The 18,434-nt window shown below is 35.4% G+C and overlaps 1 protein-coding gene across 2 annotated transcripts in view; it reads right to left on the reverse strand.

The window, feature by feature from the left end:
- HPSE2 (heparanase 2 (inactive)) overlaps window positions 1-18,434 on the reverse strand; it is a 703,263-nt gene that overhangs the window by 289,746 nt on the left and 395,083 nt on the right. For both annotated transcript variants that reach the window (XM_074296035.1, XM_074296034.1), the window contains exon 4: window positions 8,927-9,100. In XM_074296035.1, the coding sequence (XP_074152136.1) occupies window positions 8,927-9,100 (174 nt within the window). The remainder of the gene's footprint in view (window positions 1-8,926; window positions 9,101-18,434) is intronic.

Here is an 18,434-nt window from a genome sequence, read left to right on the forward strand (position 1 = left end):
TGCTTTATAATATAGCTTTAAATCAGGTACACTTAGACCACCTTCCTCTGACTTTTTTTTCATTAGTTCCCTTGCAATTCTCGACCTTTTATTCTTCCATATGAATTTTGTTGTTATTTTTTCTAGGTCATTAAAATAGTTTCTTGGGAGTCTGATTGGTATAGCACTAAATAAATAGATTAGTTTGGGGAGTATTGTCATCTTTATTATATTCGCTCGGCCTATCCAAGAACATTGAATGTCTTTCCAATTATTTAAATCTGACTTTATTTTTGTGGCAAGTGTTTTGTAATTTTGCTCATATAATTCCTGACTCTCCTTTGGTAGATATATTCCCAAATATTTGATACTATCGACTGTTATTTTGAATGGAATTTCTCTTTGTATCTCTTGCTGTTGGATTGTGTTGGTAATGTATAAAAATCCTGAGGATTTATGTGGATTTATTTTGTATCCTGCGACTTTGCTAAAATTCTGAATTATTTCTAATAGCTTTTTAGCAGAGTCTTTGGGGTTCTCTAAGTATACCATCATGTCATCTGCGAAAAGTGACAATTTGATTTCTTCATTTCCTACTCTAATTCCTTGGATCTCTTTCTCGGCTCTTATTGCCAAGGCTAGAGTTTCTAGTACTATATTAAATAGTAATGGTGATAGTGGGCAACCTTGTTTCACTCCTGATCTTACAGGGAAAAGTTCTAGTTTATCGCCATTACATATGATGTTTACTGAAGGTTTTAAATATATGCTCCTTATTATTTTAAGGAATAGTCCATTTATTCCTATACTCTCAAGCGTTTTTAGTAGGAATGGATGTTGGATTTTATCAAATGCCTTTTCTGCATCTATTGAGATGATCATATGGTTTTTATTAATTTGATTATTAATATGGTCAATTATACTAATAGTTTTCCTAATATTAAACCAGCCCTGCATTCCTGGTATAAATCCCACTTGGTCATAGTGTATTATCCTGGGGATGATTTTCTGAAGTCTATTTGCTAATATCTTATTTAAGATTTTAGCATCAATATTCATTAAGGAAATTGGTCTATAGTTTTCTTTCTCAGTTTTCGATCTACCTGGTTTAGGTATCAGTACCATGTCTGTGTCATAGAAGGAATTTGGTAGGACTCCTTCAATCCCTATTTTTCCAAATAGTTTACATAGCATTGGAGTTAGTTGTTCTTTAAATGTTTGGTAGAATTCACCTGTAAATCCATCTGGTCCTGGGGACTTTTTCTTAGGAAGTTGGTTAATAGCTTGGTCTATTTCTTTTTCTGAGATGGGACTATTTAGACTACTTACTTCTTCCTCTGTTAATCTGGGCAAGCTATATTTTTGAAGGTATTCTTCCATTTCATTTAAGTTATCGAATTTATCGGCATAAAGTTGAGCAAAGTAGCTCCTAACTATTGTTCTAATTTCCTCTTCATTAGTGGTGAGTTCACCCTTTTCATTTTCAAGACTATCAATTTCCTTTTTCTCTTTCCTTTTTTTAATCAGGTTTACTAAGGGTTTGTCTATTTTGTTGGTTTTTTCATAAAACCAACTCTTAGTTTTATTAATTAATTCAATAGTTTTTTTACTTTCAATTTTATTAATCTCACCTTTTATTTTTTGAATTTCAAGTTTTGTGTTTGTCTGGGGGTTTTTAATTTGTTCCTTTTCTAGCAATTTTAGTTGTAAACCTAATTCGTTGGCCCTCTCTTTCTCTATTTTATGCAGGTAGGCCTGTAGAGATATAAAACTTCCCCTAATTACTGCTTTGGCTGTATCCCACACATTTTGGTATGATGTCTCATTATTGTCATTTTCTTGGGTGAAGTTATTAATTATGTCTATGATTTGCTGTTTTACCCAATCATTCTTTAGTATAAGATTATTTAGTTTCCAATTATTTTTTGGTCTATTTTCCCCTGGCTTTTTATTAAATGTTATTTTGATTGCATTATGGTCTGAAAAGGATGCATTTACTATTTCTGCCTTACTGCATTTGATTTTGAGGTTTTTATGCCCTAGTATATGATCAATTTTTGTATAGGTTCCATGAACTGCTGAGAAGAAAGTATATTCCTTTCTGTCTCCATTTAGCTTTCGCCAAAGATCTATCATATCAAACTTTTCTAGTATTCTATTTACCTCTTTGACTTCTTTCTTATTTATTTTGTGGTTTGATTTATCTAATTCTGATAGTGCAAGGTTGAGATCTCCCACTATTATAGTTTTGCTATCTATTTCCTCTTGCAGTTCTCTTAATTTCTCTTTTAAGAATTTCGATGCTGCACCACTTGGTGCATACATGTTTAATATTGATACTGCTTCACTATTGATGCTTCCCTTTAGCAGGATATAATGCCCTTCCTTATCTCTTTTAATTAGTTCAATTTTTGTTTTTGCTTGATCTGAGATGAGGATGGCTACTCCTGCTTTTTTGGTTTTGCCTGAAGCATAATAGATTCTGCTCCACCCTTTTACTTTTAGTTTGAATGTCTCATCCTGTTTCAGGTGTGTTTCCTGTAAACAACATATAGTAGGATTCTGACTTTTAATCCAGTCTGCTAACTGCTTCCTCTTTATGAGGCAGTTTGCCCCATTCACATTTATGGTTAGAAGGACTAATTCTATATTGCTTGCCATCCTATTAACCCCTGCTTATGCTTTTCCCCTTTCCTTCCCTTTTACCCTCCTATCCAGTATTCAACTGGTAAACACCACTTGCTTTTCACAGCCCTCCCTTTTTAGGATCCCTCCCCCACCTTAAAGATCCTCCCCTTATTTTACCCCTTTTCCTCGAAATTACTGTATTCCCTTCCCCTTAGCTTACTCCTTCTCTTTCACTTTTCAATGAAGTGGAAGAAGTTTCACCATAAATCGAATATGTCTATTGATACACGCTATGTTCATCTCCCTCCTTTCTTTCTCTCAGATATAATAGGTTACCTTTGCCTCTTCATGAGATGTAGTACCACCACTTTATACTTTTTTATGATATAATCTCCTTTCCACCTCTAGTTTCTAAGACAAATTGTACATATGTTCTTTACATATTTTTTTGACAGAAGTATAGTTCTCAAGATTTCTTTTTACCTTTTTTAGAAGTCTCTTGAGTTCTGTATTTGAAGATCAAACCTCTTATGTAGGTCTGGTTTTTTCATCAAAAATAGATGGAATTCATTTATTTCGTTAAATGTCCATCTTCTTCCCTGGAAAACGATGCTCATTCTTGCTGGGTAAGTTATTCTTGGCTGCATACCAAGTTCCTTAGCCTTTCGGAATATCATGTTCCAGGCCCTGCGTTCTTTTAATGTGGATGCTGCTAGATCCTGTGTTATCCTTATTGTGGATCCTCCATATCTGAATTGTTTTTTTCTAGCAGCTTCCAATATCTTTTCCTTTGTCTGATGGTTCTTGAACTTGGCCACTATATTTCTTGGCGTTTTGATTTTAGGGTCCCTTTCAGTAGGTGATCGATGAATTTTCTCAATGTCTATTTTACCCTCTGTTTCCAAAACGTCTGGGCAGTTCTCTTTGATAATTTCCTCGAAAATGGTGTCCAAGCTCTTTTTTTCCTCCCATTTTTCAGGGAGTCCGATTATTCTCAAATTGTCTCTCCTGGATCTGTTTTCCAGGTCTGTTGTCTTTCTGGTAAGGTACTTGACAGTCTTTTCAATTGTTTCATTTCTCTGGTTTTGCTTGACTCCCTCTTGGTTTCTCCTTGAGTCATTCATTTCTACTTGTTCCAGTCTAATTTTCAATGATGTATTTTCTTCACTCACTTTTTTTATATCTCTTTGTAATTGTCCAATTGAGTTTTTATCTTCTATGGAATTTTTTTCCATTTTATCCATTTTATTTTTTAGAGAGCTGATTTCTTTTTCCAGCTCTCTAATCCTGTTTTCCTTGGAGTTGTTTATCTTTTCCAGCTCACTAATCCTGTTTTCCTTGGAGTTGTTTACCTTTTCCAGCTCACTAATCTTGTTTCTCAATGATTTGATTTCTTTATCCATTCTGTCTTTGAATGCATGGGATGACTTCTCCAGGCTCTCTTGCAAAGCTTCCCTTTCCTTTTCCCATTTCTCTTCCAGCTCTCTTGTGAGAGCCTTTTTGATTTCCTCTATGAGGTTCTTTTGTATTGAGGAGCAGCTTATATCCCTCCCAGGGGATACATCTGGGGACATTCTGTTCCTAGTCTCCTCAGCATTTGAAGTCTGCTCCCTCTCCACACAGAAGCTGTCAATGGTTAGAGCCCTTTTGAATTTTTTGTTCATTTTGTCAGAGTAGGAATCAAAGAAAACAAACTGACAAGAGAAACAATTGGTCTGTTTTGCGGGGGATAGGGCTGGATGTTATTAATGGGCTTCCTCTACAGACTGGGGGTAGGGCAGCAGAGAGCTACTAACAGAACAGCAATGACTGTACTGAGTCTGCGCTCTGAGGCTCTGAGAACGCACCGAGTCAGTCCAGGTGGGGGTTGGGGGTGGCCGAGCTCTGAGAGACGCTGGCTTTCTGGGGTTTTAATCTTCACCTCCAGTGTTTACACCCTCTCCACCGCTCCTGGCTTGCTGCCAAGACGGAGCATCCACACTGGGGCAAAAGCCCTTTCGCAGAAACGGCAGAGATCACACCCCTCCCCCTCTGGTCTGAGCTGTGTGAGCTGCCTGTCTTGCTCTGGCTGTCTGCCCTCAGTCTGCGCCCAGTCTGATTGACCCTCCCCCGAACAAACACAGACCTTTTCTGGCGACTCTCAAGGATGTCTTCTCTTGGTGATAATTTGTGGATTTCTTTCTGGGTCAAGCATTAAGTCAGAGGCTTGTCATGAAGTAAGTTCTGAGAGAAAACGAGGAGCTCAAGCAGCTGTCTGCCTCCACGCCGCCATCTTGGCCGGAAGTCCTCTAACTTTTTCGCTATCTCTTTTAATTTGAAATATCTGTTTAGGAATATACACGTTTGTCTACAGATTGCTTTAGTTATACCAATCACATTTTAAATAGGATCTCCTTGTAAGAATATTATTTAATATATTTATTATTTTTGATAAGATTTTGACCCATTTATTCTTTAGGATGATATTATTTCATCCCCATTCAAGTATTAATTCTTCATTCACATTTTCCTTATTGTTTACATTTTATTTGTATTTGATTTTTATTTTATTCCTGCCATCTCCAACTGCTAATACTTTCCCCTCTGCTATTACTTTTCATTTGAACCAAATATATCTTGTATGTAAAGTTATTTGTATATTGCCTCTCTTATTAAAATGTGAGCATCTTATATTTCTCTTTCTTTTATCCTCAATATTTATTACAGTGCCTGGCATACATTAAATACTTAATGTGCTTGTAGGCTATATTTATAAATATGTTTGCTATTTCTCAGAACTTAGGAGTTATTTATATCTTTTGCATATGATCAATTTTTCTAACATTACCATATGAAGCTAAAAATAGTTTTTTCCCAAAATTAACCATTCAATAATTGTCAAAGATTCATCATGTCCTGTTCAAAGATTTTATTCAAACCCTTATTTTCTGTGTTATTTTTCTTTGTGTTTGATTTATCCTAATCCAAAGTACACTAAAGAATTAATGTTTTAATAATTAGATCTTCTTTTAATACGTTTAACTTTTTTCTTAAGTAATAAAATAGCTTATTTGTTCATTTGACCTTATTTGTCAAATATGTTATTTGATATATTAACATTGATATAATAATATGATATTATTAAATATAATACTAGTCTATATTTAATATTTTTACTGATTCATTATCATCTTTGGTACTTTTAATCATAATATAGTATTCCTGAAGATTTCTTTTAATCATATTTGTTTTGTTACTATTTTGTCTAAAATCATTATTATTATTCTCATTTTGGGGGATTCAGGTGAAGCCTCATAAACTCTAATCTGCCTAATCTAATCTTAACATCAGTATAACTTTAGATTTTAAGTGTGTTTCTTATAATCAACAAATTACTTTCGATTTTTCCCTTTTGACAATCTCTTTCAATTTATGGGTAAGTTTATCCATTTATCCAATTCTTGTTCATGCTTATGAGTATTAAATTTGTATTTCTTTTTATGTCCTCTAATTATGTTTCTCCTATCTACTCCTCCACAAGTTCCATAAGGAAAAATTTTTTAAAAAGCTAATGAATTAAGCAACAGGTGTCAACAATTATTTTTCTTACAGCAAGCCAATCCATTTTTTTTTCCTTTCCTTCTTCTCCCAGGCCATACCCAAACGAATGATCTTGTATCATTTCTTTTATTCCTTTATATATATATATATATATATATATATATATATATATATATATATATATATATATATATATATATATATATATATATATATATATATATATATATATATATATATATATAAAAAAAAAACTACTATCTTAGGCTACAGTTTGTTTTGCTTGAAAGGAATCTTTCTTCCTAATTCTACTTTCTCTCGAATCCTTGTCTTTTTTTTCTTGAATTAGAAAAAACCCTCTCCTCACTTTACTGAATTTATATTAATATGATGTTTATTTTTAAAAATATAATTTGGTTCAAATAGTATAAAGTTCATGAGATTTTTACTCCCTGACTTTCTTCATCTTCAGCAATGATGATACTGCTGAAAATAATATATTTTTCTCTGCTCTTCTCCTTTCCTTCTCTAGGGATATTTTTTTCTATCTTCATTAACTTCTGGAGATTATAGACTTCAACAAAGGGATAATTCTTCCTTCCCCCTCTTTTAAAATATAAGAAATCCATTATTACCTAGCTTTTAGAAGTGTGCAAACTTGATAACCTTTCTTAAACATTTTTGCATAATCTTCAAAATATTTTCTCTTATTTGTAGTTTTCAAGCTTCTTTTTGGAGTTAATATATTTCCTTAAGTTAAGTGTATCATCAGTCTCCTTAAATCTCAGTGAATGAGAATTCCATTAATAGAGGGGTATGGAGTAAGGTAATATAGGTTGTGTGACTTTTTTTAGTGGGGGAAAGCAAAAGTAGAGATTATCATCTTTATCATCAGACTAGATGAAGGTTGAGAACTGTGTTCAGGGTGATTGGAGCTAAAAGTGAGACTGTGAGAGAGTCCAATAAGTAAATTTCCCAACTCTGTAAATCAATCCCAATACCAAACCACATGGATAGCCTCAGGGACCATTAATACTGAAACTGGGAGGTGGAGAATGATGGGGTAAAGAGAAAGGTAGAGAAATAAGAATGTTTTAGAAGAAAAAATACATGTCAACTAAAAAGAGGAAACTGAGGCATCAAGAGATTAAGTCTAGATTCTCATAGCTTTCTTCCACTAGAGGAGAATCGGAGAAAGGAGGAGGAATAAGTATAAATCTAGTCCATCTTCCTCCAAATGTCTTGTCTTTGAATTCAGAGATTCCCCTACTCCAGGGGAGGTCAGAATCCAGGCATGACAAAGGTATCCTGTATTTTTTCAGCATCCATATCAACAAAGAGCAGTGCATTAAATTACAAAGGCATTCATGAGGATGCTGGCATGTTTTCAGTTCAGATGGCTATTACTCAAAATGAAAACATAATTAGCACTGATTCTGTAATAGGAATGAATCCCAGAATTTCTAAAAGAAGGTTTCACATCTAAAAAAAATCAAATTACCAGAGGGAAAATATGATCCTGGCTGTTACAGATGGGCTGTATCCTGGTTAAAAGAGAAACAGTCAAGTTCACGTGTTGTTTTATTCCCATGCTCTGAATCAAGTTGCTGTAGGTGTAACAGCAGTAACAAAACAAACCCCCCAAAAGCAATCATAGTGATCTGCTTTGAAATCCCTGGCCAGCCATTTTCAGAGTCCTATAAAGTTAAGCAAACAAAAAGGTGAGCCTGAAAAATCCAGGCATTCACCCAAATGAGCAGTTTGCTCCCCAATGGATTACATTTCATAGAAGCAATCTAGTGTAGTGAAAAGGCTCACCTCATGATAGAGAAGTGATGAGCCCAAGATGCAGAATGATATACACATTTCTGGACATGGCTAATGTGGGAATTTGTTTTTTTCTTGATTATATATTTGTTACATAGTGTTGTTTTTTTTAATTTTTGTTCTACTTCCCCTAGTGTAAGGGGGAAGTGACAAGAAGAGAAAATAAATGATTGTTAATTGAAAAAAAATGTATAATTATTTTTAATGGAAAAAAAAATTGGGGGCCAAAAGTTTGAAGTGGATTCTGTCATTCATCAGCAGTGTCAAGGGACATGTAATCTCTTAAAATCTTAGTTTTCTTGCCTGTCAAATGGGAACAATCAGGGACACTTAAATGGTGCAGTGGATAGAGCACCAGCCTTGGAGTCAGGGGAATTTGAGTTTAAATCTCACCTCAGACATAATATTTCCTAACTATGTGACTCTGGGCAGGTCACTTAACCCTAACTGCCTGGACAAAAAAAAGGGAAAGAAGGAAGGAAGGAAGGAAGGAAGGAAGGAAGGAAGGAAGGAAGGAAGGAAGGAAGGAAGGAAGGAAGGAAGGAAGGAAGGAAGGAAGGAAGGAAGGAAGGAAGGAAGGAAGGAAGGAAGGAAGGAAGGAAGGAAGGAAGGAAGGAAGGGAGGGAGGGAGGGAGGGAGGGAGGGAGGGAGGGAGGGAGGGAGGGAGGGAGGGAGGGAGGGAGGGAGGGAGGGAGGGAGGGAGGGAGGGAGGGAGGGAGGGAGGGAGGGAGGGAGGGAGAATATTCAAGTATAAAAGGATTTGGAACTCCCCAAGGGTGAGTTGAGCTACATAGGCCATTTGGATCCTAGGTTAGAGAGCTCCTCTTAAAGACCATGCATCTGTATTTTTTCTTGACTCATGGCCAGGAGATGATCTGGTAGGAAGGACCCAGGACGTCTCACTTTTTCTTCTTAAGCTTGTCCCTGCAGAGAAAACAATGTCTTTACTCACCATTTCCCAGTTCCCAAGAGATGTTGTACTTCTTGCTGGCACTATATTTAACCAGACCCAGAGCGCTTGAGCTGTTCCAGGAATTGTTAGGATTTCGTCGCAATGCATTCAAGGCGAAGATCAGGTGCAGCCCAGAGCAATCAGCGAAGTTATAGAGTTTGTCTAGAGACCTGGCTGGGAAGAAGCAAAGGAAGGCTTGTAATTCTCAAACAAAAATTCCATATAAGGTCAAAACTTTAAAGAAGGGAGTGGATTCAATTGAGAATTAGTGGCACAGTATAAAGAACTTGCAACCCAATTTCAAAACTTAGACACTAGCTGTATGAGTCTGGTCCATGTCTTTGCCTGACTCCATTTCCCCAAATATAAAATGGGAATAATAATAGTTACTTCCAGGGTTGTTGAGAGGTTCAAATGAGATAAAACACTTAGCATAATGCCTGACAAGGAATAAATTATTGTTCTTTTTGCTTGTATTTTTATCTCCAGTGCTTAGTGGTGTCCGGCATATCCTTCCTCCCCCCTTCCCTTCCTTCCTTCTTCCCCTCCTTCTTTCCTTTTCCCTCCTTTCTTCCTTCCTTCTTTCATCCCTCCCTCCCTCTCTACCATCTTTCGTTTTTTCTCTACTCTCTCCCTCTCCCTTCTTCCCTTCCTTCCTTTCTCCCCCTCTTCCGTCTTTCTTTCTTCCTTGTTAAGACTACCAAAATACAGAAAAACAATGTATCACAGTGATAGAGAACTGGCCTCAGAACCAAGAAGGCCTGGATTCAAGTCATGTCTATGACAATCAGGCAATGAACATTTATTAACTGTTATATATCAAGCTCCTGGCGAAATTCTGGACATACAAAGAAAACATAAAGACATTCTCTATTTTCAAGGAACTTATATTTCAACAAGGGAAGACAACATGAAAATAATTATGTATAGATTTTATAAAGTTGAATGTTGAAATTTGTCCATGTATATATTTTGAAAATAAAAAAACTTTAAAAATTTGGAACATAAAAATAATTATGTATAAACAGCTTCACTTATAAAACTGGAAATAACAAACAGAGGGAAATTAAAATGAAAAGGAATTGGGAAAGTTTTGCGCACCTTAGGGAAAGTCTTTTTTAAAAATTAATTTTATAATTATAATTTTTTGATAGTACATATGCATGGGTATTTTTTTTAACAACATTATCCCTTGTATTCATTTTTCCAAATTTTTCCTTCCTTCCCTCTATTCCCTCCCCTAGATGACAGGTAATCCCATACATATTAAATGTATTACAGTATAACCTAGATACAATATATGTGTGTAAAACCAAATTTCTTATTGCACAGTAAGAATTGGATTCTGAAGGTATAAGTAACCTGGGTAGAAAGACAACAGTGCAAACATTTTACACTCAATTCCTTGGGAAAAGTCTTAATCTGTCTGAGAATATGAGCTGCAAAAAAGTTGCTAGTCTACATTAGTGGAAGTTCATATTCCTCTGGGAGTTCCCTATATTTGAATCACATGTAATCTAATCCTACCCTTATCATAAAATAAATTTCTGCCTTCTTGAAGCTTAGCTAACCTGAGACATGGGTCGAAGGAGTGGAACAAGTTGGTCTGGTAGTCATGGTTTGGAGGATGTTCCAATTTTGGGATACCCACACCCAATGCCAACATTGTAATATAAATATATATAGTATAATTAATATATATATTATATAATGGAATAATAACACATGAGAAGGATATAAAAGAGGAACAAGAAGATATTTTGAAAAATCAAGGTAAAAGTTAAGATAAAATATTTCACATGTAGATAAGAGCCCATAGCAAAGTGTTGTATGTATAGTGGCTTATTTGTGGTTCACAAAACTCTTTAAAGCACACATGATTATCTATTTTAATAATATTTTGTTTTTTCCAATTACATGTAAAGACAATTTTATAGAATTTTGAGTTCCAAATTTTCTCCCTTCTCTTCCATCTCCCTAAGGTGATAAGCAATTTGATAGACTGTCTTCACTTTATAGAAAAGGAAATCAAGGCATTGATTGTTTACTGACTTATTTAAAGAAAAAAACAAAGTAGCAAGTGGCAGGGACAAGATTTGAACCTAATCTTCAAATGCAGAATTCTTTCTGCACCGAGATAGGAAGTGTAATAATTATATTTCCTACTAAAAAAGGCCCACAAGTGGAATTGGGGGGTCTTGATTTATAAAAAGAGAACAAGAGATTAAAAGCTGCTTGAGGATAGAGACTATTTCATTTTTTTTTCCTTTGGATCCTCAGAACCTAGAACAGCCGCTTTCACACAGTAAGTGCTTAATAAATCTTTTTTTGATTTGACTCAAATGCAATTGAATCCTAAATTTTTAAAATGCTAATAAATGTGAGAAATACTAGTTTTTATTTGTGTGGAATTTTAAAATTAGCAATTTTTACAACAGCCCTTTAAGGTAGACAGTAAAAGAGTCTTGGTAGACAGGACATGTGTTATGATCTAAAAAACAAAGACTGAGGAGGAACAGCCAGACAAAAGAAAGCAGTTCTCCCAGAGAGAATATCCAAGAGGAGAGATAGGTCCCATGTCAAAAGATGCAAGGAGGTCAAGAAGGATAGAGACTGAAGAAGGAATCCTTGAATTTGACAACACTGGTAACTTTGGTAATCAGTTGAGTGATGAAGTTCAAGTCACTTGGCCCAAGCGAATTCTATTCCTGAACCTAGCAACAGTAAGAATTTGTTGATGCCGTTATTCAACACCTGTTAGTTAGTGATGTCTGAAATACTCTGGTGAACTAGAGAGGTATCCTTGAACTGGAAGGAGATCCTTCTCTTTTGTCTATATCTTGGTGGCATTGGTTTCAACCACTGACAAGTTTTTAGTACTTTTTTTTAAGTTTTAGAAAGCTTTTTTCTGGATTTTTTAGTATTTTGTTTTTCTCTAGTTACATGTAAAAACAATTTTTAACATTTGTTTTTAAAACTTTGAGTTCCTGATTCTCTTTATTTCTCCCTCCCCACACTCCCCCATTGAGAATTCAAGGAATTCTATTATTAGTTATACATGGGAAATCATGAAAAACATTTCCACAGTAGTCATGTTGTGAAAGAAAACATTAGATCCCCCAAAAAAGTCTCAGGAAAAATAAAGAAAGTCAAAAAAAGTATACTTCAATCTGCATTCAGACACCATTAGCTTTTTCTCTGAGGATGGATAGAATTTTCATAACTCCTTTAGAGCTGTCTTGGATCATTGTGTTGCTAAAAATAGTTATGCCATTCACACTGATCAGCTTATATTGCTGTTACTTTGTACACAATACATTTCTTTTTGCATCAGTTCATGTGATTCTTTCCAGGTTTTTCTGGAAACATTCTGCTTCTCTTTCTTATAGCACAATAATATTCCATCATAATCACATACCACAATTCAATTACTTTCAATTGACAATCATTCCCCCAATTTCCAAATTTATGCCCCCCAGAAAAGAGCTGCTATCTATCTATCTCTCTATCTATCTCTCTATATTTTATAAATAGGTCATTTTCCTTTTTGTTTTTCTTTCTTTTGGGATGCAGACCTAGCAGTGGTATTGCCGGGTCACTGGTTTTATAGTTATTTGAGCATAGTTCCAAACTGCTCTCCAGAATGGTTAGATCAGTTTATAACTCCACCAACAATGCACCAATGTCTCATTTTTCTCACATTCCTTTTAACATTTGCCATTTTCCTTTTCTGTCCTATTAGCAAATCTAATGGGATATGGTAGTACTTCAGAACTGTTTTAATTTGCATTTCTCTAATCAATAGTGAACTAGAACATTTTTTCATATTCTTATAGATAGCCAATAACATATTATTAATAAGATGATATAAGAATATATAGGAAATATATAGGAAAGGCAAATGGTGATCACTGTGAGCCAGCATGAGCTCATCAAGAATGGGCTAAGCTAGACTAGCTTCCATTTCCTTTTCTGACAGGCCTATCTATTGATAGAACAGGGTAATGCCACAGACACTGTATTTTTGAAATTCAGCCAAGCATTTTACAAAGTCTCTCATGCTATCCTTGGCAACAAGTCAGAGAGATGTGAATGAGACAATAGTATTATTATACAAAGGCCATATAAGTTGAAATAATCAGTGGGTGGTGATTAATGGACAATTGTCAAATGAGGGAGGTCTATAGTACAATGTTCCAGTGATCTTTCCTTAAGTTCTTTTAAGCATAAAAATCAAAGATTTAAGCAATAGACTGATGCTTAATGAATTTATGGATGACAAAAAGCTGGCAAGCACAGTGAATATATTAGATCACAAAAGACAACCTGGCAACCTACCTGCAAGCCAGATCTTCCCAGTGCATGACTTTGTATGAAACAGAGAGCTAAGAATGTTTTTTTTTTACATTTAGAAATAAGCTTTTATGCTATTTTCAAATATAAAAATCATCCTCATCTTGTATAAAAATAAGCAGCAGACTGGAGTTTGCTGACCCTTGTGTTAGATGACAGTTGAATTCTTAGTAATCTGGAATGCTAGACTAAATATAATAAGTTAAATTTAACAGAAATGGATATAAAGTCCTACAATTAGGTTCAAAAAATCAACTCACAGAGGCTGCTAGGAGGTACAGCAAATAGAATATTGCCCCTAGAATCAGGAGGACCTAAATTCAAATTTAGTTTCCGACACTAGAAAGTCACTTAACCTCAATTGCACACACACACACACACACACACACACACACACACACACACACACACACAAAATCAACTTCATAAGTATAGAATGGGGGTAGTTGTGATTTGATAACAGTTTGTCTCATACACAGAACTAAGGTTCTTAGTGGACCCATACTCAATAGAGGTCAACAATGGCAATCAAAACAATTAAAATAAATCTTAGATTAATTCAACCATTCTGGAGAGCAATTTGGAACTAAGCTTAAAAAGTTATCAAACTGTGCATACCCTTTTTACCCTGCAGTGTTACTACTAGGCTTATATCCCAAAGATATCTTAAAGGAGGAAAAGGGACCTGTGTGTGCAAGAATTGTGGCAGCCCTCTTTGTAGTGGCCAGAAACTGGAAGATGAATGGATGTCCATCAATTGGAGAATGGCTGAATAAATTGTGGTATATGAATGTTATGGAATATTATTGTTCTGTAAGAAATGACCAGCAGGATGAATACAGAGAGTCTTGGAGAGACTTGCATGAACCGATACTGAGTGAAATGAGCAGAACCAGGAGGTCCTTATACACAGCAACAAGACTATATGATGATCAATTCTGATGAACATGGCTCTCTTCAACAATGGGATGATTTAAACCAGTTCCAATTGTTCAGTAATGAAGAGAATCAGGTACATCCAGAAAGAGAACTATATGGACCACAACACAGGATTTGCATTCTTTCTATTATTGTTTGCTTGCATTTTTGTTTTCCTTCTCGGGTTTTTTTCTTCTTCTTTCTAGATCCGATTTTTCTTGTGCAACAAGATAACTGTATATATACATATATATATATATATATATACATATATATATATATACATAATATATATATACACATATATTGGATTTAACATACATTTTGACATATTTGACATGTATTGGACTACCTGCCATCTAGGGGAGGGAGTGGGGGGAAAAGTTGGGAACAGAAGATTTTACAAGGGTCATTGCTGAAAAAAAATTATCCATGCATTTGTTTTGTAAATAAAACGCTATAATAAAAAATAAATTTTAGAGTAAATTACTAGTATGGAAAAGTGTCAGTTCTACTTGATTCAGACCACATATGGGGCATTATACTTGGATCTGGGAAGACACAGGGAAGCTGGAGCATATTCAAAGGAGGATGACTAGAACCACAGAGGGATACACAACCACACCATATAAGGATGGTCTGACAGAACAGAAGATGTTTGCCTAAAGTGAAGATGACTGGGAGGTTGGGAGAGGTGAAATGGGGATAAGAGCTATCTTCAAGTATTTAAAGTATTTAGAAGAGGGTTTAGATTTGTTTTACTGTCTGACAGGACAGAACTAAAAGCAATATGGGAAAGTGGCAGCGAGACAGATTTTCATTTGACATAAAAAACACTTCCTGGAATGACAGACTTCCAAAAGTGCAATACGTTGCATTGGGAGGAAATGAGTTCCTAATCATCAAAAGTTTTCAGACAGATATTGAATTAACAAGCATTCACGTTCAGGTGTGGGTTGGAGGAAATGACTTTGAAATTCCTTTAGTGTCTGAGATGCTATGCAACCATGAGTGAATGAATGAATAAATTATAATATATATTGGATGGATGATCCTTGTCCTGAAGTCATGTTGAAGACTTTAGTGTAGCAGCTCACAGACCAAGAGGTGCAGCTAAGGGAGTAAATCTTTCTATTATCTGTCTCCCATGCCTGGAATGCTCTCCCTCCTTCATCTTCATCACCAAGCTTTCTTAGTATCCTTCAAGATTCAGCTTAAATACCTTCTATACAAGGCCATCCCTCTGAGCTTCCTCCCATTTTCCTTATATACCTTTATACTCAGTTGTTTACATGATGTCTCCCCATAGTACTCTGAAGTCCTTGATGGCAAGGGCTTTTTTTGCCTTTCTCATATTTTTAATATTTAGTGCAGGATCTGACATATAATGGGTACTTAACAAGTGCTTGTTATTATTGATGTTGTTGGTAGTGATGATGATGATGATGATGATGACAACGACGACAATGATAAGGGGGAATGAAGGGATAGGGAATGTGAGCTGCCTTCACTAAAAGATTTAAGCTTTGGTAAGACAGATTGTGCCAGAGAAACAGTCTGATTCCTGGTATTTTATATATTTTTATTGTTCAGTCATTTCTCAGTCATTCCCAACTCTTCAAGACTCCATCTAGGGTTTTCTTTGCAAAGATACTCAAGAGGTTTGCCCTTTCTTTCTACAGCTCATTTTACAGAAGAGGAAACTGAGGCAAACTGGGTTAATGATTTGCTCAGGGTCATATAACTAATATGTGTCGGAGACCAGATTTGAACGCAGAAAAATGAGCCTTCCTGCTTCCAGGCCTCAAATTTTCTTCACTGTGCTGCCAATCTGAACTATTTTGTGTATTTTAACTTCTCCTATGCTATTCATTGCTTTAACCTGAATTTTTATTTCTGAATCTTGGCTAACTCATTTTACTCCATGAATTTCATTATTTTGAAGACCTTCTTGCATAAACTCTGCCTGGATTTTTGATTTACATCCGATTAGCATAGTTTATTCATGTCACATCCCACTCCATCTTTCCCCTTGTGGAAAGTGCCCTTCCTCAACTCCAGTATTTATCTAATCCCCAGCAATACCTGCCTAGAATGGGCTATGACATTTACCATATAGAACTGTCGAAGAGTAGCTGCGGTTAAAGGAGAAAAAATCTTTAGCTCTCACAGGTTCAGTAAACATGTTGCATAAATGAAGGAAATAATAATAAATAAGGTATAGTATGAATTTTAGAGGAAATATAATCCTACAATCATATCATGAGCAGGTAAGATGAAAAATATCAGCTTCACAGAATATATTCAAGAGTGCTCTGTTAGAAGGGGAAAGTCCCTCTAAAAACTGTCTTGTCTTTTTCCATTTTACTCCTCAAGATAAAACCATATGCTGTTCTCCTAGGCTGGTAGCATAAAGATAGCATTGGACTAAGTCAGAGGACAGGAAATTGATCCTTGCTCTGACAGTTATAAGCTAAGTAGGGAGATCACCTTCATTCTCAGAGCCATAGTTTTTTCCAACTATAAAACTGGCATATTTGCCCTATCTCATAAAGTTATTATAAGGCAAATAATAACTTTTTATTTTCATTGAATGATTTTTTATTTAATATTTTATTTTTCTCAGTTACCTATAAAACTATTTTTACATTTGTTTTTAAAACTTTGAGTTCCAGATTTTCTCCCTTCCTCCCTCCCCACCTCTCACTCCCATTGAAAAGGCACATGTAGATCTTGTGACAAAGAAAGCCCATCTACACCCAGAGAGGACTGTGGGAACTGAATGTAGATCACAACAATACAGTCTCACTTTTTTGTTGTTGTTCCCTTATATTCTGTTTTCTTACTCATTTACCTTCCTTTTTGTTCTGATTTTTCTTGTTCAGCAAAAGAATTGTATAAATATGTTTACACATATTGGATTTAATATATATTTTAACATGTATAACATATATTGCATTGCTTGCTATCTAGGGGAGGGAGTGGGGGGAAGGAGGGAAAATCTGAAATACGAGATTATGCAAGGGTCAATGTTGTCAAATTATCGTGCATATGTTTTGAAAATAAAAAGCTTAAAAAAAACAGTTTAAAAAATAAAAGAGAGGGACAGCTAGGTAGCACAGTGGATAGAGCACCAGCCCTGAAATCAGGAGGATCTGAGTTCAAATCCAGTCTCAGATACTTAACACTTCCCAGATGTGTGACCCTGGGCAAATCACTTAACCCCAATTTCCTCAGGGGGAAAAAAGAGAAGGCGAATGTGAAGTTATGTGAAACATTTGTATAAAAGTTATGTTATGATAAGTAATCCTTAAAAGTTTTTATAAATGAGAGCTGGCATTTCTAACAATAATGACAACTCCATAAGAGACACCCAATTCTCTGTATTGGCATGCAAATGCCAATGAGGAAAATGAGCCAAGTTCAATGGAACAATATCTACTATATTTTGATTGCAAAGGAATTTTTTAAAGTAAGAGGCACATATAGTTTAGTCACTAGATCCAAATTCTTTCTGATAACAACTTCCTCAGGAGAAGGGCCTATGTTTATAAGTCTCATACACATGCATGCACCCATACACACACACATACCTACAAACACCTCTTTCATTCATTCATTCATGGATCATTTGTTAAATAATTTGAGAAAGGCATTGGAAATAAAATGACAAAATGTACTTGCTTTCTCTTTCTTTTTTTTTTATTCTTCCCTCCCAGCCTTCCTGCATCCCTTCCTCTCTGCCTTCCTTCCTCCCTTCCTTCCTAGACTAGCTCTCCTTATCTCAAACTAGAAGTACAGTGGCCTTAATAGGCTTGATCCCACATAAGATTTAATCTGTCTCATTTTTCTGACCTAAGATGATTTACTTTTCCTTAGGCAGTCTAGTAGCCCTCTCACATTGATGCCAGATTTAGTGTAGACACCTATCAGCTTTAGCCCTACTGAAGCTCAGAACTTGCAAACTCAAGTGATCTTTAAAATTCATCCTTTTCAGCATCAGGGATTATAACCATGTGCCACCATGCTCAGCCAGCCTGTGCTTTTTCAAGAAGATGCCCCGAATTTGAAAGGACCTAAGAGATAATAAACTAATCTAATAACCTTTTTTATGTATTAGCAAACTGAGGTTTGGGTATAGAGTTTGAAGTGATTTGTGCAAAGTCACAAAATGTGCCACTAAGGAATGTGGGCTAATATCTCTATTTCCAAATTTCCAAAATCTCTGCAAGATGAT

This window comes from Sminthopsis crassicaudata, chromosome 2, assembly GCF_048593235.1.
Source record: "Sminthopsis crassicaudata isolate SCR6 chromosome 2, ASM4859323v1, whole genome shotgun sequence".
NCBI classification, from domain to species: Eukaryota; Metazoa; Chordata; class Mammalia; order Dasyuromorphia; family Dasyuridae; genus Sminthopsis; species Sminthopsis crassicaudata.